This window comes from Sander vitreus, chromosome 22, assembly GCF_031162955.1.
Source record: "Sander vitreus isolate 19-12246 chromosome 22, sanVit1, whole genome shotgun sequence".
NCBI lineage: Eukaryota > Metazoa > Chordata > Actinopteri > Perciformes > Percidae > Sander > Sander vitreus.
This window is the reverse complement of record NC_135876.1, coordinates 20,607,869-20,632,829: the sequence shown is the minus strand read 5'-3', so window position 1 is coordinate 20,632,829 and position 24,961 is coordinate 20,607,869. Positions and strand designations below refer to the sequence as shown.

Below are 24,961 nucleotides of genomic sequence, written 5' to 3'. Positions count from 1 at the left end.
TGATTGCAGGATGACGTAAGGCGGAAGTGCCATGACCCTTATCAGGACGTTCATACATCCATGACACGACTGAGAGGAGGAAGGAGGAAGCAAGCTGCTCACTAGCAACAGAGGACGCGTTGTGTTTGACCGGCAATAAGGTGAGATTATTGACATTGACAGACCTTTTATTCATTTATATATTATATAGTTAGACAGTTGTTGAGCTGCATTGCCTTTTACGCGAGTCTTTCCCTCAACCGAAAAGATATAATACCAAACGTGTAGCTAACTAGCTTAACGTTACTCACAAATAAGTATTTTCAGTGTCACATATCCTCGGACTGTATCATTATGTTTCGTTTGTAAATTCATATTACAGTTATAAATCGACAAAATATGTATGTATTGTTTTTAATATTAAAGCCTTGTTTTTGATTTGTCTCTGGTTTGCAAGTGTGATGAGGGAATATTCTAGCACTCCCCCAAAAAACAAATATATATATATATATATATATATATATATATATATATATATATATATATATATATATATATATAAAAGACCTGGTCAGACATGCACAAGTGTCAACATATGTCTACCTTTCTTACAGAGGAAGAGCTAACATGTGGAGTGACATGATGCAACCTCAATGTGACCACTCCCCTTGTTTAATATCACTGACAATATTTTTAATATCATGCACAATATTGCGTTTTTTCTTTTTGGCTTACTTATTTAAGAGTTTTTTTAAAGTATTTTTTAAAATATGCTAATTAACCAGTTGTGTCTAGAGCTGACATGATTGTGTTGATTGACAGGAAATTAATGTGCTTCCATTTTGATTATCGATTCATTTCTTTTTCCTGACATTTTATAGATCAAATTGATTTAATTGAGAAAACTATCATGAGATTAATTGATAATGTTGAGGCCCATGGTGACACTGCGTCTAAATTACCTCCAACGTATTGTGTGTATTACTGCACTGTAACTCTTGTTACTTAGGCTGTCATAGAGCTTCTATCAGCATGGTTGATGTGTCTGTAAGGCTATGATGAAAACACAAGGAGGAAGTGGTTAGATCCTGTGCAAACCGCCAAAAAATGCTCTCTTTGAGTCTTTGGAGAGGCATACCTGAGCTTTTCTGGCTTTGCTGTAATACTTTCAGTTGATTTTTCAGTTCCAATATGGACACAACCCCCTTTTTTTGTCATTTAGATATTTTCATCAGTTAATGATTCCATTAAATCTGGATACTCTAAATATGTATTACCTCTGAATAATGAGGTAAGTGAGCTATTTCCTGCTTTAGCTCAGGAATGAAGAAGTGGTTTGAATTAACGGTAAGCTTGGTACATTGCAGCCACACCTATAAAGAAGGAACACTTTACTGGAAACAACCAGGTGTTGGGTCCCCACAAAGATAGTGCCACGCACTATATGTGTGTGTGTGTCCCTCCATCCGTATTTTAAATGTTGTGGGGTGAACGGAGTAGAAAGTAGTTTCCTTATTATCTTCGTATGTGTGCGCAGCAAAGTAAACTCAAAATAAACATTGTATATTATGAGTACATACTTAATCCTGTATATAAAATAATGTTTTTAATGCTGGTTTCAGTGAGTAAGAGTCAGCCTGTTTACATGTACAGAGAAAACACTCCTCCCTGCAGACCTACAGCAACCTTTCATAGTCATCTGAATAGCAACTTTGTTAGAAAACCAGACTCGGCACACATCCTCTCCCTCCCTCTCCGTTTCCTTTGGTCTTTCCATCTTTGCATTTGTGTTTCTACTTTGCCAATCAGAACTTTGTATTTTCTATCTTTTCTATACCCAGGTTTTTTTTTTTTCCTTTTTGAAACAACCGCAACAATGGATCGAGTGAGGTCTGCGTTCAACAGCATGGTGAGTGCTTGTTACTTGTATTTCAAAGTTGATGTTTTACACTTAAAAAGTTTTTCTAATTTTGTATCTACAGTAAACGGGTTAATAAGACAATGTGTTTTGCTCCATTTTGCATTGTCTGATATAAAACTACGGTTAGACCTTTGTAACCACTTGGCTACCCGTGCAGCTGTGGGATCAGGATGGAACACATGGCTCTCATAGTTTTCACTCTTATCTTCTCCTGTCTTTCGCCCTCTCTAGATGAAAAGTGAGCGGTACAGCAGGTTCACTCTGCAGCCGGCAGAGGACGAAGAAAGACACGTTGAGGTCAAACTGTCGGATGGCGCCACAGAGGCCGAGGACCAGGCCGGGGGATCTCCGAGCTTCAGGCCAGCACCTCCTCGTCAGAAACGGAGTACCGTTTGCTACCTGGCCCTGGGGATTCTGCTGATATTTGTCACCGGTACGCCACGTTCATCATTAACATGCCCCTCTTTCTTTATCTATTATTATTATCTAAATGATGCAATATATATAACATGATATGTAACAGTGGAAACCTAGGGCTGGGCGATAATTCAATATGATACGTCTTTCAATGGAATCATATTGAATGATTTGATGAAATCCTATATCCAGATTTCGTGATATACAATTACTTGGGTGGGGGGATGTGTTGGTCAGTTTGTCTGCTTGACAATCCCATTTTGCAGCAAAAAAAATTTAAGTGAGATGAACAAACAGAGAAATGTATCTTTTTAGATAAAACGGATGTCGACAAAGTTTCCTTTTGGGGACATAATTTGAAATTGGGAAAAATTGGAAAAAGGGTAATAAATTGCAATATATCGCAGAATATTGCAATATGTTTAAAATCGCAATAATATCGTATCGTGATGATATTGTATCGTGAAGCCCCTGATTCCCTAACAATTACGTTGTCTAAATTGATAAGAACAAGCACATACTAACTCAATTTTCTCAGAAAATCTGTTGGGAAACATTTTGAGGGAATATCATTTCAAGAATTGCGGATTTGTTTTAACATGGCATGATTTTCGTGCATGCTTGTAAACATAGTCAGTATCTACAGTAGCTGGAAAACAATTGTTTGCTTTTTCTCTATAATTTCACTTGAAACGGTTTACCACATTATTGATGATTATTTATCTAAAATCTCATTGTGAAAAATGTTTTGTGAAAGCACCAATTGTCAACCCTAACAATAACGTCGCAATATCGATGTATTTGGTCAAGAATATTGTGGTATCGGATTTTCTCCATATCGCCCGGCCCTATGGAAACCAATGAATATTTTTACATTTGAGAAACTGGTACCAGTAAGTTGGCTTTTTTTTTTTTTGCTTTAAAAAATGATAGTTCGATTGGAAGAATCACTGCAAACAAATGGCATACTTCAAAAACCAGTCTACACAACTGGACTCCATTTTATACCAATAACACTCATACAATCTAGCTGTGGCCTACAAAGAAGTTGTAACTTATTTAGCTGTAACTTTAGAGACAAAGTGGAAAATGAATTGCATGTCTCTGTACAAGTGCCTTAATTAGGCCATTGCTCTATTTGTCCTGCAGGCTACGTGCTTGGTTACCTCTGTCACCGTGAAACTCGGGTGGAGCCGGTGAACTGTGGCACCGAGCCGGAAGGAACGACGGCTACGCCACCTGTTGTTACGCCACCTGTTGTTGTACCAGCTCCAGACGTTCCGCTGAACCAACTCCTCGCACAGAAACTCACCAGCCACGCTTTCAACAAAACTCTGAGGTACATTGTTCATGTGCAGATCTTTTCCAACCACACTCAATGTTATGTCGTTATACTGAAGGCAAAGCCAAAAGGGAACACAAACGCACAAACGCCCGACAATCAAATAAACCTGCCAATTCCTTAATAAGTAATTGAGCCCAGTTACAAACAATACGAATAAATAGATGTTACAGTGGTAATGATTTGTGCCAGTCAGGTACTGTTTTGGTCTCAGTAGCCTTCAGCTTTCTGTGAGAGGGAAAGGAATAATACATATATGAATGAACTGGATGAGAGGGATCAGAGAACTTTTTATTTTTAATAAAACTGCAGACAGTCTGAGAAACAAACGAGACAGAGGAAGGTTACAATGGGTTCGAAGGGAAAAATAAAAAAAGATGATAATAAAAGTTCCATGACTTTAATGGATGACCCAAAGAAGCACCCACAGCCAAACAAAGGTCTCTCATTTCTCCCACCACCATCCCTCAAACCCGCCAGCTGCCATATACACTCAAATATCCCAACATGTTTGAAATTCATTTTGATTGGTTGAAATTTATTTTGAACATGTAAAAGAAAACAGAAAAGGTCATACACAAAAATAATATTACACAAAATAGAAAGCAAAGAGATACATGTGTAACAAACACTTAATTTATTTCGTAGTGGGAAGAAGTATACACGTATTCAGTCCCATCCCTTCTCCAAAGGTTATTGTTAGTTATGTTAGATAACAGCTTCCTCTGTCATCATCATAATAATGATGATGATGATGTCAGTAATTGTAACATTTTCATGGTTCTCACTTGCTGACTGTTTATCTATTTAAAAAAACTCCCAAGTCAGAACTGCAATATGAACAAAAATGTCCAATTTTTTTTTCTTTCCCTTGTAAAGTGCAGAAGGCTAGGACATGATATCAACATCATAGATTATTTTGTCGTGTTCAAAAGTTTAGCAAGAATAAGCCCAGAGAGCAGAAAAAGTCTTCACACTAATTCATATCCTCCTGGTGTTTGTGTTTTAGAAGTGTTAGTGTTAGTTATTTATGTATGCCACCACTAATGGGAAGTTGAACCCTGTTGTTGTTGTTGTTGTTGTTGTTATTGTTGTTGTTTGTTAGGAAAGAAAAGTCATCTTAGGCTCATGCAAACCCTTTTCAAAAAGGCTTTATTGCCACGCAGTTTGCAAACTGATGGAGGGGAACACCACTGCTTAGATCTATAACCTAAGTAAAAGTAGCAATACCACAGTGTAAAAATTTCAAGTAAAAGTCCTGCATTCAAAAGCTTACTTAGTACAATACAAATGTATTAGCATCAAAATATACTTAAAGTACAAAGTAAAATTACTCACAATGCAAAATGGTCCAATTCATAATAATATATATTATAGTATTGCATTATGTATTCATCATTTTAATGTCGCAGCTGATACATGTGGAGTGTGTGTATGTGTGTATGTGTGTGTGTGTATATGTGTGTGATATATGTATATATATGTATATATATATATATATATATATATATATATATATATATATATATATATATATATATATATATATATATATATATATATATATATAATGTATATATATATATATATATAATGTATGTATGAGACTGCTGGGTAGCCTGTGAGTGTGACTACAGTAATGCATCATAATGTATTAGTTGACTACATTTTGTATTATTAATCTGAATCTGCAAAGTAACACAAGTCATTAAATAAATCTAGTAGTGTAAAAAGTACATTTCCCTCAGAAGTATAAAGTAGCAGAAAGTTGAACTACTCCTTAAAGGTCCCATGGCATGAAAAATTTCACTTTTATGAGGTTTTTTTAACATTAATATGAGTTCCCCCAGTCTGCCTATGGTCCCCAGTGGCTAGAAATGGCGATAGGTGTAAACCGAGCCCTGGGTATCCTGCTCTGCCTTTTGAGAAAATAAAAGCTCAGATGGGCCGATCTGGAATCTCCTCCTTATGACGTCATAAGGAGGAAGGTTACCTCCCCTTTCTCTGCTTTGCCCGCCCAGAGAATTTGGCTCCCCCATGAGAAAGAGAGAGACATCATGGCTTTCAAACAAGCAAAGTGGCAGTTGGTCACCTTTTTTCCTCTGAAGTGTTTTGAGCTATGCATGAAAGGGTAGTTTCAGAAGCCTGAACTGAGACAAAGTTGATTTTGTTTCTCCGCAGGGACTTTGACATGCTCAGTCGTTCAGCAGGAAGTAAGGAAGACTGCGATCTGGCAAACCGCATCTTTGACCAATTCAAGAAAGCGGAGATGGAGCCCTGGACTGACATCCACTATGTTCAGCTGCAGACGCCAGACAGGTTGATGACACATTATTTACTGCTGTTAATATAGAATTGCTTCCCAAAAAGAATATTTGAGGGATATTTCTTTAAATTTGGCATTAGGATGGGGAGATAATAAGTCCGAAGTATTTAGATTGTTTTTGTTGGCCTGTGGGGGGGGGGGCGCTGTAGTTCAAAGTCCATCGGAGGGTTTATGCATTTTCCTGATTTGCTAACTAGATACTTTTATTCATTCATGAAACTTTTGTCATTTTTCTTTTCTCACATAGTGAATAACCGTCACAGAGCCACAGGAGTATGTTGTCAAACTGTTTTCAGGATGTGTATACATACTGTGATGTCGGTAGTCCTTATGGCTTCTTGATGCATCTTGGCCTTTTCTCCTCCCGATCTACAATACGTTATTTTACGGGTTTGAGGAAATTGTAAGAAAAATAATTAGGAATTTACAGACATTTTACATGAAATAACTATTTAATTGGGTATTAACTACAAGAATAGGCATAATTAGAGGTAATAAAATGACAGAATCAATGGAGGCAAGTGTAAATAACAATTGACGACAACAACAAAGTGTGTGTGTGTGTGTGTGTGTGTGTGTGTGTGTGTGTGTGTGTGTGTGTGTGTGTGTGTGTGTGTGTGTGTGTGTGTGTGTGTGTGTGTGTGTGTGTGTGTGTGTGTGTGTGTGGCCTCCTCGGCTCCTCCACTTGCGTCACCCTCCCTCGCGTCTTAGTCCCTCCCACCAATGAGGTACGGGAGAGACGTGAAGAAAATCATCGGAGGAGAGAGGCAACAAGGAAATGTGCTTTTAGAGGGATGAGACATCCTTTCCTCTGAAGCGTCACATATTGAGTTAGCGACTCTTTTAAGCTGCACGGCTTCCGGGAAGACTACTCTCGTGTATCGTCGCTCATGGCTCCTCGGGACAGAAATAAGAGCTTTTAGACGGTCTTCACAATGGAGGGACAGAACAACTTCCGGTTCAACCAAGGACCGAGGAGTCAAAGAGCTATCAAATAAGGGGGGTTATGAGATACACCTATTGTAACAAACTTTTGTCCTCTTATCTGCAGCAAGCGTCCAAACCGTGTCCTTTTTGGTGTAGATGTCTTCGAGCCTACAGGGTATCTGGCTTACAGTGCTCCTAGGAAAGTTGAGGTGAGTTGATACAGTCCCACGTTTTATCATGAAAACTTGAAATGTTTGTCTCTTGTTTAAATGGACTTTTAAATTAAAAGACTTAAAGGCCTAATAAACTGGGATCTGTTGCTTTTCAGCTGTCAGCTGTCGACTGTAGCGGCCTATCTGACTTGTGCTTGTGTTCATAGGGCAAGCTGGTGTATGGCAACTACGGTCGTCAGGAGGATCTGGATGTTCTGCAAAAGAAGAACATTGAACTGAAAGACAATGTGTTGCTGCTCCGAGCTGGAAAGATAAGCTTTGCAGAGCAGGTGACTGCTGATTTGACGCCTTTTCTACCGAATGCCTTGTGTCATTCTTTTAGAAACGTTTTTCAGGAACTTCACTCAATTCTTCATGTTCCTGTTTTCATTTTCTCAGGTTGATAATGCTGCTACAAAGGGGGCCTCTGCTGTTCTAATCTACCCTGACGCTCAAGATTACACATATGTAGCGAACACGACACTCTACGGACATGTAAGTTTGCACGTACTAGTTTTGTAGCATGCTGTTAAAAGCTGTTGAACCAAGTTGCCAGTAAAGTCTTGACTTGAAACCCCTTGGTACAGCATGGAATTGGGAATTGATTTTGTGTGTGTCCCCATTCAGGTCCATATGGGTTCAGGCGACCCCTACACCCCTGGATTCCCCTCCTTCAACCACACCCAGTTTCCTCCAGCGCAGTCGTCCGGCCTCCCTAAAATCCCAGCCCAGACTATCACCGCCAACATGGCTTCAGCTCTCCTACAGTATGGACACAACCACACACACACACACGCACGCACGCACAGAGGGGGTTGCTTTTAAAAAAATGTTTCAATTTTGTTTCTGTATTTCTGTTTTAATTTATCTCTTGATATATAAATATAAGAAAAAAACAAAATGGGAATTATTTTTTTCTCCATTTCACCGCCTGTAGAAGCCTGTACTGTAGATTTCCCTTTGTGATATTATCTTTCACTCCAAAGACTCAACTGTGGCCTCAGCAGTAATTCTCTTTTAGAGTATTTTTCTTTTTTTCACCATCTGAAAGTTGACTTATGCTGTAAATAAATTGGTTTAATAACTGTAAACCGCAGTAAACTCCTTTTTATCCTCTCCAGGAAAATTGGCGGCCCTGAACCAGATGCAAGCAGCGGTTTTAAAGGCGGCCTCCCGTCAGTGGCTTACAGCCTGGGAGGCAGCGAGAACATCACTGTCGAGGTGAACAACGTGCTGGTCAACCGAGAGATCCACAATGTGTTTGGAGTCATAAAAGGATTCACTGATCCTGGTACTTTTTTTTTTTTTTTCTTCTTTTTTCTCTTTCTCCCCTCTAATAATCTAGAATGGCATTATTATTTTTTTTCATCGTACATCTAAGATAATGTTTCGGTGTCTGTATGTGAATCTGCAGATCGCTACGTTGTACTGGGAGCTCAGAGAGACGCCTGGGGAAAAGGTTTTGCCAAAGCCACTGTTGGCACCTCAGTACTGATAGAGCTGGCCAAGGCTGTTCACAAGATGGTGGAGAACGGTAACAAAAATAACAGTAGTTAGTAGACACAATACACAAGGGATTAATTAATATGAGGCTTCAGCAGTTTGAGTCACTCATATCAATCAGATATCTTTTTTTCTTTTTTAGTACCAATTTCCCTTTTTTTTTTTTTTTTTGGTCAACATCCCTTAAGTGGAGCTCAGCCCTGGAAACACAAATAGGTTACGTTGGCTGTGCACGCTATTTGACTAAGTCAGACTGAAGTATGAAGTCTCAAATTGACTTCAGATACATATACTGTACATATATCAGAAAGTTGTAGGACAAAACCCAAGCAGCAAATGCTGACCAAATTGCAGTTCTTGCAGTCTGCACGTGGTATCTCCTGATAACCCTGATTTCCTTTTCCCAGATGGGTTCAGACCCAGGAGAAGCCTGGTGTTTGCAAGCTGGAGCGCCGGAGAGTACGGAAGTGTTGGCGCCACCGAGTGGTTGGAGGTGAAGAACTGAATTACATCTGATTTGGACGTACAAATAAAAAAAGAAAATGTTCTTTAATATGTCTGTTTTGTTTTTAGGGTTATATGTCCTCTATTGACAAACGTGTTTTCACCTACATAAGCCTAGATGGAGTGGTCATGGGTAAGTACAGGACGCTCCTGCACTACATCTCTTTACTGAGAAGTTTTCCAGTGGTTGGCAGTCGACTGATTTTTATCTCCTCACAAGGTCGTGGGAGCTTTATGGCCTCAGCAAGTCCGCTGCTTCACAGCCTCCTCGAGACCACGATGAGAGAGGTAACGGCACAACAACAACCCACTTAGCGCTGATCCAGTTCTGTACAAACCAGTTTGTATTAACTTTAATTTTGCCTCGTCCATGCAGGTGACGAGCCCTTTTGGCTCTGGCACTGTGTACGATATGATGGAAACAAGTAACTGGGAGGCCAAAACGTGAGTAGATAACCAATATGTAATGCCGAGTTTTCTTTCAGTCAGCCAGCCAAAAGCTACATGTTGCTATTACTATTTAAATCCCTTTGTCAGGACAGTTTGGGTGTTTTTTTTTTTAAAAAATTTTTATGTTTTGTAGTTCTTAGAAATTAAACTGTTCAAATACAGTCAGGAAATTTGAACGCAACAGAAGTCTAAAAAATACTAGTGCCGATAATATATGCGATTTTTCAGTACCAATACAGATGCTTTCATTTGAGAAATTTAAACACATTTTTCTGTAAAAGCCTTTTTTTCTATTTAACAAAATAAGCCCAAATATTCAAGTGTTAACACAAGCAGCCAGACAGGAGCTTTTTCTTAAATAAAATACAGTCTAAAATTGGCACATTTGATTTAAATCGGCAACTAGGGCTGCAGCTATAGATTATTTTAATATTTGAGTAATCTTTTTGTTGCTAATAGCCGTGTGCAGTACAATAACTTTACATTTACAATGTGTGCAGACTGAGGCCAATGTCAATGGACGACCCCGCCTATCCGTTCCTGGCCTTCTCTGGAATTCCCTCCATCTCTTTCCACTTCATCTCTCCCAACGTGAGTCTTGATATAAAACAAACTATTGATATATTCTGTTGATATTCTGTATTCTTACATTTACCCACAAGAAGTAATAATGGGAATGTTAGGATGTACACAACCCTCCTGTTAGTAGAGCTAATCCGATTCAGATGACAGGTGTAGTAGAGCTTTCATATGAACATGGTGGCAGTCGTCTTCAAACAAACGCACTGCTACTGCTTCTGGGTCAGCTATATCTTATCTACTAGTTGATATAAAGGTAATGGAAACAGAAATAGAAAGATAGATAGGTTTCTCAGATTAAGTTAATGACATTGCATGTAAACCAAAGATTAGATAGTCCGAATACATTGTATATCAGTTATTTATGTAAAAATAAGATATGCGTTATTGGAATAAAAAGGTTGCAATAGATAATAATCTCCTATCCTGTTCATCTTTAAAGAAGACCCCATCACTTGGTTTACTCAAAGAAATGCACATGTTTTTTCTAAATTCTTTGTTACGAGCTCATCACATAAAATAAACATTGTTTTGTTTTTGTGCAGTCAGCTGACATCTATTAGATTATTTTTGTTACATCTTGGTGCTTTTTTTTTTTTCTTTTTTCCCCATCTAAAGACTGAGGCCTACAGTTATTATGGCACCAACCTGGACGACGTGGATCACCTCAATTACGCAACCGGCCATCTCACCAGTGAAACGGTGGCAGTGGCGGCACAGTTCGCCGGCCAGATGGCTCTGCGACTGGTCCACGACCACCTGCTCAGCCTGGATGTTGGCCGATACAGCAGCTTCCTCACCAAGGCTGTGGTCCGAGTCTACAAACGCATCAACCAGCTCTCACAGGTCGGCCTCTCACCCCCGTTCTCCACTGGGCACGTCTGTGCGGCGTTCCGGTTGTGTTGCGTCCTCCGCCACGTGCCATACCACACCCAGAAGCGGAGCGTCTTGCCTTCCCGACTCGCAGATTATATTGTCTCTACAAGTTGTTTACAGAACAATCACGTGTTTGTTAACATAGTGTCTACCGTCCACTACAGTTGAACTCCATGCCTTTTCTTTTCTGCCTTTGTCCATCTGTGATGCCTATTATATTTTTCAACCTCCAAGATGAATTTCTCGTCATCCGTGGTTTTGTAAAGGAGACATAAATGATAGTGGGTGTGGGGGTGTGCGTGTATCTTTTGGTAAATTGACTAGATGCTCTTGCTATTTCATTTCCTGCCTGGCTGTCGGAACGCCCCGCGGCTCGCGTGAAAATAGACCCGCCGCGTGTCTTTAGGGGTGAGCCGCTTCACTCACACTTCTGGCACAGGCCTGAATGGCAGCGATTGCTCACAGCGCCTCCGCAACACAGCGCAGACGCGCCCGGTGGAAAATAGGGGTCAGTCTGTCTCACACCTTTTTTTTTTTTATGCTGTCATTTGGTTCCCTTCTTTGAGGTTGTGAATTATGTTTTTGACATCTAGCTATAAAGACCAGAATATGTTTGTTATTAGAAATGTGTTGATGTTTATTCAACTCTTTTGCTCTGTAGTCTGGCCAGCTGAAGGGGGTGAATCCCAACTGGCTGAATCGTGCACGTGGCTCCTTCCAACGAGCTGTTGCGAGCATCAAGACTGACATCCAAAACACTGACTTAAATGACAAGGAGGCCTGTCGGATCCTCAACGACCGGATCATGAGTGTAAGTTGCATACTGTGACACCTCTGCTGTGTACTCGCATGCATATTTAAAATGTTATTAAATCCTTTTAAAAGCGGCGTTCATAGCAACACTTCCCCATTAACTAATTACCATATAACAAAATTGGCAAGATTTACAATTTAAAATCAGAAGTCTGGTCAAAGAATAAGTAAAACCATTCAATGTGAGCTTTCAATGCTTACCAGTCTTTTTTATTCTCTGTGTTATGGACACATTGTGGCCTGTACTCCTTTTTTTTATTTTTTTTATTTCAACAGATATAATATGTTTGTTTGGTCTAGGTTGAGCACAGCCTTCTCTCTCCATACGTGTCCCCGATTGAGACTCCCTTCCGTCACCTCCTGCTGGGTCAGGGCTCCCACACTTTGGCATCCATTGCCGAGACCACCGACATGAAGCAGCTCCACATCCAGCTGGCCCTGGCCACCTGGAACCTGCAGGGATGCGCCAACGCCATGGAGGGCAACCTCTGGGACATTGATGAGGAAATCTAAAGGAAGACGGGGGAGTTGTAAGCGTGGGTATCGTGTGTGTTGTTTAAAATGAAGTTTGAGGTAGGGCAGAGGGAGAAGCTCCAATATCGGCACTTAAGCACAAGCTGTCAATCACAGGTCTAAGCCCCACCCTTTACAACACAGGCTTGTACTTCCACAAAGATCCAGGAGGAAAGAGAGAGAAACGTATTCTTAACTGTGAACCAACATCAAATACTTGAAGAAATATTAATGCTACTGACAAATCTGCCTCCTCTCCTCCTGGCTCCACATGGAACCATTCAAAGCCTTTGCTGTGTCCTCTCGCCATCGAAACACTGAGAAACCTTATTTATACTTTTTTATTTTTTTTATCAGTGGCAGTGCCCACTATAAAGTTATTGTTTGTCTTTTTATACGACGTTATCGGAAGCAGTGCCTTCCATAATTATGACGGTTATACTGTCTAATCCTCCGGCAGCATCTGCTACAGAAATGACTCCTCAACTGTTGCTGACAAAATGGAGCCCGTGTGAAAGTTAGATTTTAATTTTTTTATGGCCTTCATTTCTTCCATTTTGTGTGAAGCGATTTTCTAAAGGGACATCATCAAATCATGAGAAAGTGGCGTACATTAGCGGTGCTTCACTCTGTCATCAAAATGGTTATTAATTAAAAGGGAGAAATGAAGGGCAGAAAAAAAGTTGTTCCTGTCTGTCATAAACGAGTCTAGGAGCAGAGAAAAAAGTGAAACTCTCTGGATATTGGGAAATTCTTATTTATATAGCAACAAGCCCATAAATGAGTTAAGACTGGATTTATTCCGTGCTTATAAAATGCTAAAAAATAAATAAATAATGCACAACAAATTATTAAATCACCCTTTTTAGCGCAACAGCTAAGCTGATTGGTTCCATAATTTGCAAGAAAGCCATTTATGTTGCACAGTCGACTTTTGGAGCAGTTTATAATATGATAAAGTTATCGGGAGCAGTGTTTTCCATAACTAAAACCCATTATCGGAAGCAGTGTCTTCCATAATGACAAGCAGTGACGGTAGTTTTTGCCTACCAGTGTGTGTGATTTTTTTGTGTGTGTGTGTGTGTGTGTGTATTTATCGGGAGCAGTGTCTCTCATATTTCACTGAAGGGTGGAACGACTTATCGGGGACAGTGTTTCCCAGAGTTTTATACTTTATATATATATATATATGTTTTCTTTTCTGTATTTTGTGTGTGTGTGCACTTCTCCATTTTTGCTCACATTTCTGTACCATGCTATGAGTTTTTTTTTTTTATTTCCGATTTTGCATCTAATCAAGCAACTCCATACACAAATGCACACAGAAGAATATTAAATGTTCTCTATTCAGTATAGTTAGAAACACACCTCTCTGTAGGGCTTGTTGCCTCCAATCCGCTCTTTGTTTTCTCTGTGTTAGTGACTTTAAAGACACAATAGATGTTGCACCTACATATAAATTCAATTCACAAGCTATAACTCTCTTTGCATGCGTTTCAATGACATATTTCCTCTTCACTGCATGGTACTGTATTGCTTTTGATAAGGTGTAGCTCAACAGACTTGGACCATATTACGAACTTTTCAAAGAAGTTTAGGTTTAGATACTAAACAATATTTTTGTTTAATCATTTTCTTCTTATACAAGTTAAATCAGTGGTTTTCCTAGAATATTGGCAGGCCTTAGCATTAGGAGGAACATAAAACAGCGGTAATAATATGGGACTATAGATAAATATTCAACAAAGGTAACTGTAATTACAACGTATTAAACCTGTATACAATTGTAAGTACAGAAAGGTAAACTTGTTTAAAGAACATTGTTCGTCAGTTAGCCCTATTTAACCAGTGTAACTACATTTAAAATCCACTTTGTTTTAACATACACTCAAGAGCAAACAAAACGTTACTGTAACTATCATAATTTAGGTTATTACATGTTTTGAATACATTTGTTTGTTTTCTGGTGTCACTTCTGTTGAGCTTGATATTGTTCTAGCCTGTTTTGACTTTCCTATATCTGTTAACAAGAGTTTAAAATAAGGTTACTTTATCCCGAGGGGGGGGCAAGTTGGGTGGCTGGGAAATGGCTTTTCCGCTCACTGTGTGTACTGCAGTGTTTTGAAACCTGTTCTTGAAATCATGTTTTTGTGATCTCCATGTTTAGCAGAAAAGAGTAATAAACCCTTTTGGCTTAGCATCCAGTAAATCTATGTCTGATCTTAGTTTCTGTCATGGTAAATAACAGAGATTCACAGCAGAGGATACTTATTTATTCTTGTCTAAGTTGTTCCATTGTTTGTATTTTGGGTTGCAGCGAATGTCAAGGGCAGAATCAAGAGTTTGCATTCTTCCCTTTTTATATATATATATATATATATAATTTTTTTTTTTAAATGCTCAGGAAATGGGGAAGCTTATGAAAGAAATATTTCAACAGTGGCAGTTAAAGGTCCCATGACATGGTGCTCTTTGGATGCTTTTATATAGACCTTAGTGGTCCCCTAATACTGTATCTGAAGTCTCTTTTATATAGACCTTAGTGTGTCCCCTAATACTGTATCTGAAGTCTCTTTTATATAGACCTTAGGTGTCCCCTAATACTGTATCTGAAGTCTCTTTCCCAAAATTCAGCCTTGGTGCAGAATTACAGCCACTAGAGCCAGTCCCACAATGAGCTTTCCTTAGTATGTGCCATTTCTGTGTCTGTAGCTATTGAGGAGGAGAGAGGGGCGGGGGGGCAAGGTGGAGGGTGGGGGTATGGCATTGATCAACTGCCACTTTGTTCATTTGAAAGCCATGATGTCTCTCTCTTTCTCATGGGGGGGCCAAATTCTCTGGGTGGGCAAAGCAGAGAAAGGGGAGGTAACCTTTCTCCTTATGACGTCATAAGGAGGAGCTTCCAGATCAGCCCATCTGAGCTTTCATTTTCTCAAAGGCAGAGCAGGATACCCAGGGCTCGGTTTACACCTATCGCCATTTCTAGCCACTGGGGGACCATAGGCAGGCTGGGGGAACACATATTAATGTTAAAAAACCTCAAAGTAAATATCAAAAACCCTGTGTGCCCCCACTGTGCAGTTTAATGTGTTTGCCTCTACTACATAAATATTAGACAGTAGCCTACAGTAGTTATTTATTGCACAATTTGAATTAAGTTGTATTCAATACATATACAAAATAAAAGGACAACATATGTGTATTATAATTATTAAAACGTAACATTTGGAAAGAATTTGAAAATTACACTTTTATGGTCACTTTAAACCTTGAGCTTTTATTTCGAAGCCTGAACATCCAAACAGGAAGTGCAATTATTTGGGTGATTTCGGGCCAGTCGCCTCTTTGCTCTGTCTGTGCGTTGATGTTACGCACAGTGACGCTCATAAATCCCGACAGGCGGATTGAGGAGCGTCCCGGAATTAACGGAGGAGAGAGACCGAGAGAACCGATAACGGATACGCTGAATTTAACTGATTCCCCGATAAACGGCGCGGCTTACCGCCGGGCTGCAGCAGCTGAGAGCGGCGGACTGAGCGAGGACTGACCGGAGGAAGGGGGACTGGTCTCCCGCAAAGCCCGTCTTCACAGGTTGGTATGCCCGGGGTTGTTTTTCCTTTTTCTTTTGATAGCTTGTTGCTCTCTCGATGTGGAAGATGCGACATGTTGCACCAAAACAATACATTAAATGAAATTAGATAAAGTTATCATGTTAACGAGTGAAACCGTAGCCTAATGGAGAGCTGTTTACTGACAGACAGACAGGTGGACACTTAACGTGACTATGAGGCTTATCAGCTTTGGCAGACTGAAGCAGCAGCCTGATCAATTACAATCTATTCTGCTCTATTCAGTAGAGATTACTAGACCACCTTCTCTCCATTATTGCTATGTACTGATATTTACTTTTTTTAAATATAAAAAAACATATAGTATGTGTCTGTCTCAGTGAGAGGTCACCCAGAGCTGACCTGGAATCAGAGTCATAACAAGAATGATTTCATATCAGACTACAGCCAGAATTTAAGAATTTTCAGAGTCCCATCTCCACCCCCAGAAGATTTAAACCAGACACATTAACGAAATAATTTGTAAAATAATTAAATTATTTGATTTTTTTCAATCAATTACATTTTACAACATGAAGATCTGAAAGGGTTAGATTTAGTTTCTAGTCTTTTGCACACAAACAGGAAAGAAATTCGTTTTGAGTATTCTCAAAACCTTGAAAAGACTGCAAGGTGATGCACTAAAACCTAAACGAATTTCTATCAAAGATACAGAGCACATGACTTCAGTGCTCTTAAGTTGTAGCTACAGACCCTGATTGAGACTTAACTTGGAGCTGCCTGCTCGGAGACTTGACATAGTTTAGACGTCACCTCCTCAGGACTTTTTATTTGAATTCAGATATATAAGCAGAAACAATCAAATAAAAATGAAATAAGAGGCATCGTGCAGGCTCTGCATAGCCGCATTTGGTCTTAAAACACAGACTCAAAAGAAAAAAATATTTGTGTCGCCTTTATGGTCAGCACTCAGACCTGCAATTTAGTTGAATACACTGATTTGACATAACTTGTCTTGGACTCAAGCACTTGAGACTCGGCAGCTTGTTTTTTAATCCGTTATGGCTGTGAATTACTCTGCTGTTTACAGAGAGCATGGATCTTTTAGTTTACGTTGGGTGGATTCATAATTTAAGTGAAAACAATTACGTTTGGGCTCTTAGGCCTCCATGTCAGTTTATCTCATTTAACTACGTCTAGATTCTATATTTTGTATGTTTCTGGAAGTACATTCTGGCTCTTTGTGTGTGTGTGTGCGCAGATGTGGGGTCTCTCCATCCATGGCCTCCTCCAGGTGACCTGCAGTGACCCCAGTCACTCCTGACTGCAGCTTTAAACTCCTGATCCATCAAAAGACTTCTGCAGGGTGAGACCAGTTAAACACACACAATGTATGAGATTATTGCAGAGAAGGCCTGTACTGGCTTTTTCTACACTAAGATTTTAACAGCCACACAATTGAGCTCACTTCACTTACATTTTCTTTCTTTGTTTTACCAGCAAATGGGAAATTTTCTTATAAAGACAAATCTATGAACTAAATATCTTTACAAAAGAAGGAACAGAAGATGAACATGGCATTTCAAACTTTTATGTTATGCTAAGAATGTTCTCCTTCTCTATGTTATAAATACACCGATATATCACTACTGGCCGAAGAATGCATACAACTATATACTTCCTTTTCTTGTTGTGTATTTTCTATGAGAGTGTTCTTTTAGTGACTGCTATTTTGTGTGAACATTAGAGCCGTAACGATTAGTCAGTTGACGGAAATGAATCGATCATTATCTTGATAATCTATTAATCTTTTCAGTAATTTCCTAAGCAAGAATGCCAAACTGTATTTGTTTCCAGCTTCTCAAATGTGACTTTGCTGTTTTCCTTCGTCATATACAGTAAAACTGTAAATTGAATAAATTAGGAATTTCTCCAGTGTGGGATTAATAAAGTCTTATCTTTTTTGCGAGGATCTGTACTGTTGTAGGATACTGTGTTTAGGCTGGGGTGTCTCTGCAGCAACACAATACTTCATTCAGAATGGTTTGACAAATATTTTGCCTTTAACAAATATTTCACCCCCCTGCGACTTGAATATTGCACAAGTCCATATTGCGATTTTGATGAAATCACAATTAATTGTGCAGCCCTATAAATCATTGTCCCCATCATACAGGGCAACATCCGTGTATCTGACTGAATCTCTCGCCAGCGAACCTAAGCCAAATTTAGCTTCCCTATATTTAGAGCATCGCCCTCGATAAAAAAATGAGCGCACACAGAGAGATGAAAGCTCTGAATTTGTGCTCATTTAGGCCACAGATGCACACAGTACAGTATACTGTACATAACCACATGTGAAATGTACAGGCATGTGTTGTACGTGCTGGTTAGCTTGTCTTTGCCGTCAAATGTTGTTAACAGTGACAGCTCAGTATCTCACACTTGTCGTTCTCAATCTACACTATTACATTATTTGTGGTAGCTTTTGTCTTTTACTCTTGTTTCGAAATACTCAGCAGAAGCTACAAGCAAACACCTCACCCTCACATCTGGAATTTTCATCAGTCACATTCATATCAGTTCTTAATTATATTTTGAATGAAGCTCACAGGATCAGGCAAAATTGATTTTTATGCATTTTAGTCTTTGCCAAGAGTGGATAAGCTTTTACCAAACATACTGACACGAGCTGAATTAATGCTGTAATCTCTGTGAAGAGTCTGTGAAAGGGCATCTTGGTGTTAAATATGTGCTTTGGTAATCTGCAACAACCTGTATAATTAAACAATTGAAACAAAAAAATATATAGTTAAGGTAGTATTTTCCTGAGCACTGCTAAGGTTAATATACTAGTAGTTAGGGTTGGGGGGGGGGGGAATCAATGTAGCATAGTATCGCAATATTTTCCGTGTCAATACTGTATCGATACACGGACGCCAAAGATCTTTTATTATATAAATTGCACATGAGAATTTAACCTTTTGGTACTAGAATAATAAGATCAATTGCTTTTTCAGTCCACTAGATGGAAAATTGAAGTGAGATGAACAAACCAGAGACATTTCTTTTGTTTATGTTGACAAAGTTTTGCTTTGTGGACATAATTTGAAGTTGGAAAAAAGGTAATGAATTGCAAGATATCGCAGAATATCGCAACATGTTTAAATCACAATAATATTATATCGTGACGTGAGTATCGTGATGATATCTTATCGTGACATGAGTATCGTGAGGATGTCGCATCGTGACATGAGTATTGTGATGATGTCGCATCGTGACATGAGTATCGTGATGATGTCGTATCATGACATGAGTATCGTGATGATGTCGCATCGTGACATGAGTATCGTGATATCGCATCGTGACATGAGTATCGTGATGATGTCGTATCGTGACATGAGTATCCTGATGATGTCGTATCGTGGGGCCTCTGGTGATTTCCACCCCTACTAGTAAGGTGTAAAAGCTATTATCCATTCTAAATCTGGAGAGGATGTTGATACAGAGAATACGAAAAGGAGATTTTGAAGTTTTTAGATGTGACACGTGGGAAAGAGCCTGCAGAGCTGTGTGGATGACTACAGATGTCGCAGTCAGCACCCAAACATTGTCTTTATGTTCAGGGTCGTAGCCTGGTTTTCAGAAATACTGACGTCATGGGTCTGAACTTTCTGAGAAATGTTTGTTTTGAAAATATCATCTCTGCACATTGTGGTATAAATGTTTCTAACCCTTTATTTGCCTAAAAACTCACATTTTGAAGACATTTAGGTGAAAAAAAATATTAAAAAGCCCGACACTCCTCTTCCTGTCTAAAACCCCATGAATATTAGACTGACATCAGTTTCATCAATGATAACTTCATCATAGCAAAAGATGCTGAGATCCAGTATTCCAGTCCGGACCAAAGTGGCAGACCAACTGACAGACCTAGCAATTGTTAGCATGGCTAAATAAAGGGCTGCCACTAATAATTATTTTCAGTATGGTTTAATTTTTAGTGATTATTCTGATTAATGAATGTATTGTTTTGTCTGTAACATTTAACAAAATTGTGAAAAAGAATGATGAAATCCAAGAAGACATCTTTACATTTTACAGCAAAAACTGAGAAAAGCATCAATCCTCACATTTGAGAAACTGGCAACTGACTTTATTTCTCTTGATGTCTTAAAGAATGGATTAAAGGATTAAAACTAATTTATTCATAATTATTTTTTATTATTCACCCATCTGTTATTTCTTTCAATTAAGTCATTCATTTTTTATTCTAAAAGAGGGCAGAAAATGGCATCCTCATTTTCCAGTTATCAAAGTTATGTCTTAATATTGCTTGTTTTGTTAAACCCCCCCAAAATACTCAATTTACAATGATATAAAACTGAATGAAACCACTTCTTTAAAAATGGTCCTGAAATCAGTTTGAAGCTTCCAAAGCTGATATTTTAAATTTACCAAGTCCTATATTTCCATTTTCTGTTAAATGTTGTGCTTGTTTGGGTAGATGTAAAGCATGACTGCTGTACCATCTGCATGTCTGCATCTCTCAAACTGCATGCTGGGAATTGTCTCCTTTTATTTCTCTTTGGCCTGGCCATTCATCCATTTACCCATCCATCTGTGCACCTATTTGTATCTACATTGTCTCCCTCTCCCTCTCATCCTCTTGTTAGAGCCGCTGAATTATTTATCACCAGACAGACAGACAGACAGAGCCAGAAGGCAATGGAGAGCTAGAGAGAAGGAAAGATGGAGAGAAAGGGAAGTATGGAGGTGTCCGACACTGCAGGAAAGCTGTGAGTCAGCAGGGAGAGAAAGACACGGTGGGAGGGAAGACGGAGAGAGCTTATAGATAGTTTTAGGTGATACGACTGGAGAGAGTGGCGTCAAACGCCTCTCGGTGTGTTTGTGAACGTGCGTGTGCATGCGCCTATCGATTGAGCAGAGAAGGTCATGGAGCCGAGAGGAGATTAGCAAACTAGACTCGGAGCACGGCAGCAGAGCTAACGCCTCCTCTGAATAGCAGCTAGACAAAAAAAGGAGAGAGAGAGAGACAGAGAGACAGAGGGGCCAGGCGAAGGACGAGAGGAGCTGCTACAGTATGGGGGAGAGCTATATGTATCAGCGACTCCCATACACCAGAGGAGAGGAGGAGGGGGAGGATGAGGACGAAGAGGAGAGAGACGGAAGGAGCAGAGAGAGTGTCGGCGGACAAATGGTAAAATATGAAGTTGTGGGTGGACATGCAGTGATTCTTCTTTACTCCCTGAAATTTGTGTGTGTGTGTGTGTGTGTGTGTGTGTGTGTGTGTGTGATTGTGTGTGTATTGATGGTGATGGTTGGGCTGCAACTACAGACCACACTCTCCATTTTTATTTTAATTGAATCGTTCAGTCCAGTGGTCCCCCCCAACCTGCCAGGCCCTGTTCTTCAAATGTGGCTCAACTACTTCAGGCTAACATGGTGTCATCCGGCTAAAATAATCTGGTTTATTTCCATCTAATCTAATTTGCTTCTTGAGAGCAGTATGATTTGTTAATCCTGGATGAAGTTATCTTGAGTAACAGTGCACTCATATTTTTAATTAGGGCTGAAGGCTAAAAGAAGAGAGTTGAAACCGTTATCAGTGTTTAATATAGTTATTGAAGTTACATGAAGTAGGTGCGTTGGGAATCTTCCCAGCATGCACTGGGGCAACAGATTAATGGATATAAGTCTCATGTTATGTGTGTTCCTGCATTGTTAGTGCCAGGAATGCCACGGAATACATGGAACAGTGTTACCATAGGTGTAATTTACGATACATACGATCAATAATCAAAACTGGCCAGTTCAACCCCCCCCAAATATCTTTCCATAATGATGAAAGATATTACCTGTTATAAAACATTATAAGTGGCTTTACCAATTCAATGTAATTGGCAAGCAAAGAAAAACAAAACCATAAAGATCAGCTTTTCAACTGGACTTGGACATGGATGTGTTTACACTTATCAAACGAGCAGGACTTTGGGGTCAACTTTAGGAACCAGGCCCAGGTCCCTAAAGTAAAAGCCCCCTTACTGCTTTATATTCCATTATATTTTTATATGTATTTTCCTTCACATAGATAAAGGTATTTCCAACATAAATTGGTGCATAAAAAATTATCAAAATGTGTTTGACGTTGAAAAATTCCTACCCCCCACTTAAATATGTTCCCCCACAAAGCCCCATTCTGAGCCAGGAAAAAAATGTGTGTATATATATATATATATATATATATTATATATATATATATATATATAATATATATATATATATATATATATATATATATATATATATATATATATATATATATATATATATATATATATATATATATATATAATATATATATATATATATATTGGTTGATACTTGGATTAGGTTAATGAGTACATTTTTTAAACATGTAATTAGTATTTGTAGTGTATCGCAAAATGCATACGTTTATTTTTTTGTATTGTAAAATGTCCCGCTCTGTTCATATCTTAAGAGATGCTAATCGAAACGTTTTGTTTATGTCATGTGTTGTGTCTTTGCAGAGACAAACAAAATCCTCAAAAGTGGTATTAACATAACACTAACACAATTACGGCTTTAAATGATGGGATTTTTTGGGGCATTTTGTTTTTTTTTTTTTGGTAAATTCTTCCCATTCTTCTCTTAAAACTGGCTCTACATAGATGATGTGACATCATGTTGTGATCCAGATGGGTGGTAAAAGAATAGTTGGCACAACGTTTGGACGCCAAGGGATCATCATAAAGCAGTAGTTTTAATACTTTCAATATCAAAGTATCACATTTTGGGAGAAAAAAAATGCTTATTTGCTCTCTTGCAGTCGGTTAGCTTAGCTTAGCATAAAGACTGGAAACGGCAGGGAAACAGCTAGCATGGCTCTGTCCAAATGAAAGTCTACAAAAAGAACTCTGCCTACCAGCACCTCTAAAGTTCACTAAATAACATGTTATATATTTAATCCATGTAAAAACGGAAGTGTTAAAAACTAAAAAGTTGTGGTTTTATGGGGGATCCAGCGGGTAAAAATATTGTTGTTTTTTTACATTACATTGTAGTCGAGAGTAGCTCCTCCATTCCCACTGCACATTACAGTGTGTCCATTAACATCACACTCACTAACTGAACCCTTTTTTGATTGTTTTATGTTTTTAATATATACTAAAAACCCAGGTTGAATCAGAATCCTAATTTATAATTTATTGATCCCCAGTGGGGCAATTACAATTTACACTCTGTTTTGTTAGAAATCACTACTGCCTGAAATACACACACACACACACACACACACACACACACACACACACACACACACACACACACACACACACACACACACACACACACACACACGCTCAGGACCTATTCATGCACAAATGGAGAGATGTCAGAGTGAGTGGGCTGCCAGTGCTGGACCAGCACCCTGAGCGGTTGGGGGGGTACAGTGCCTTGCTCAAGAGCACCTGGCAGTGCCTAGGAGATGAACTGGCATCTCTCCAGCTACCAGTCCACACTCTGTACTTTGGTCCGTACTGGGATTTGAACCAGAGACCCAACTCAACTCAACTTCCCAACCCAACTCCTTACGGACCGAGCTACTGCCACTCCTAACTACTGCACCTATGGGGATTTGTCAACGCATCCTCACATGTGTAGTAATGCAAGGTGAATGTCTGTGTGTGTGTAGATGCAGTGTGAGGAGGGGACAGACTGGCTGCTGGAGTTGCTGACAGATGTGCAGCTGCAACAATACTTCCTGCGGCTCCGCGACGAGCTCAACGTCACGCGACTCTCCCACTTCGACTACGTCAAGAATGAAGACCTGGAGAAGATCGGCATGGGACGCCCGGGTACGTCCTGTTATTACCTGTTTGCGTTTTTACTCCAGACGACAACAGAATATCTAGTGCATATTGGAGTTTTATAAAATATTCAACCTTTATTCATCCTCTATCAATAGATCATTGAGGGGCGACTCGGGTCAGTCAAAAATAATAAATTCAAGTTCATCCGTGCATATAGTAAGTCCTCAGTGTGAAAAAAATTGTGATTTTGTGATTGTGTCGGAGCAGGTCAGAGGAGGCTTTGGGAGGCCGTCAAAAGGAGAAGAGCCCTTTATAAACGCAAGTCCTGGATGAGCAAGGTACACACACACACACACACACACACACACACACACACACACACACACACACACACAGTGCGTTTCACTATCTTTGTGGGGACCCGTCATTGACATAATGCATTCCCTAGCCCCTTACCCTAACCTTAACCATCAAAACTAAATGCCTAATTCAAAACCCTTACCCTCACCCTAAAAAAAAACTAATTCTGACCATAATCCTAAAACCAAGTCTTAACCCTCAAACAGCCCTTTAAAGTTGTGGGGTCCAGCATTTTAGCCCCACAAAGCTGTCCAGACCCCACAAGTATACTGTATTCACGGTTTTTGGACCCCACGAATACCGTTAAACAAGAACACACACACACACACACACACACACACACAAATATTTTGCTCAACATTTTTGACAAATTTCCTCACAGCCATCAGTATAGTATCAAATTACATGTATTGCATACACACACACTCGTGTTTGGTAGCATTTACTCTCCGACTCTGTAACCCCAACGTCTCACCACCAGCTGAACAAAGGTTTGAATGCCAAATGAGACAAGTTACATGTATTCAAATTTCATACTAATTTCATAACAAATTAAGATAACTAGATATAGATTAGATAACTAATTACTTACTGAATATATATATATATATATATAAAGAAAGTTAAATAACTTTATTATTACTGTAAAATTGATTTTATAGACTACGTTTGTAATTTATTTATTTTATTTTAGCAAAACACTACAGCAGCTTGTAATAAGGTACTAGTACGTACTAGTTATTCAGAGTAACTTATAGTGAGAATGCAGGGATTTTAATATGTTAAATAAACTGCTGCTTTGCCAGTCACAGTCTCA

At 39.2% G+C, this 24,961-nt stretch overlaps 2 protein-coding genes across 6 annotated transcripts in view; both read left to right on the top strand.

Moving 5' to 3' along the window:
- Positions 1 to 36: 36 nt before the first annotated feature.
- Positions 37 to 14,560, top strand: tfr1b (transferrin receptor 1b). Its single transcript, XM_078280202.1, has 19 exons — positions 37 to 142; positions 1,822 to 1,888; positions 2,132 to 2,333; positions 3,467 to 3,656; positions 5,841 to 5,978; positions 7,037 to 7,121; positions 7,292 to 7,414; positions 7,524 to 7,619; positions 7,752 to 7,891; positions 8,246 to 8,415; positions 8,539 to 8,658; positions 9,035 to 9,120; positions 9,201 to 9,264; positions 9,352 to 9,419; positions 9,508 to 9,575; positions 10,082 to 10,172; positions 10,779 to 11,006; positions 11,698 to 11,847; positions 12,150 to 14,560. Exons 2-19 carry the CDS (start codon positions 1,856 to 1,858, stop codon positions 12,360 to 12,362), a joined length of 2,265 nt encoding a protein of 754 aa, XP_078136328.1. The 5' UTR covers positions 37 to 142; positions 1,822 to 1,855; the 3' UTR covers positions 12,363 to 14,560.
- Positions 14,561 to 15,137: 577 nt separating this feature from the next.
- Positions 15,138 to 24,961, top strand: part of tnk2a (tyrosine kinase, non-receptor, 2a) — a 32,598-nt gene continuing 22,774 nt past the window's right edge. For 4 of the 5 annotated variants that reach the window (XM_078280803.1, XM_078280804.1, XM_078280802.1 and 1 more), the window contains exons 1-4: positions 15,138 to 15,953; positions 17,193 to 17,297; positions 23,667 to 23,829; positions 24,052 to 24,122. In XM_078280803.1, coding sequence (XP_078136929.1) covers positions 23,667 to 23,829; positions 24,052 to 24,122 — 234 coding nt within the window. In that variant the 5' untranslated portion in view covers positions 15,138 to 15,953; positions 17,193 to 17,297. Of the gene's footprint in view, positions 15,954 to 17,192; positions 17,298 to 23,666; positions 23,830 to 23,939; positions 23,960 to 24,051; positions 24,123 to 24,961 lie in introns of those variants that run through there. The other variant, XM_078280806.1, reaches the window with a different exon arrangement.

What these genes read in the sequence shown, in the direction of transcription:
- tfr1b (XM_078280202.1), top strand. Translation starts at nt 1,856, where the DNA reads ATGGATCGAGTGAGGTCTGCGTTCAACAGCATG. An exon ending in AGATAAGCTTTGCAGAGCAG is followed by an intron (nt 7,415 to 7,523) that starts GTGACTGCTGAT and finishes TCATTTTCTCAG; the next exon opens with GTTGATAATGCTGCTACAAA. An exon ending in TCAACGACCGGATCATGAGT is followed by an intron (nt 11,848 to 12,149) that starts GTAAGTTGCATA and finishes TGTTTGGTCTAG; the next exon opens with GTTGAGCACAGCCTTCTCTC.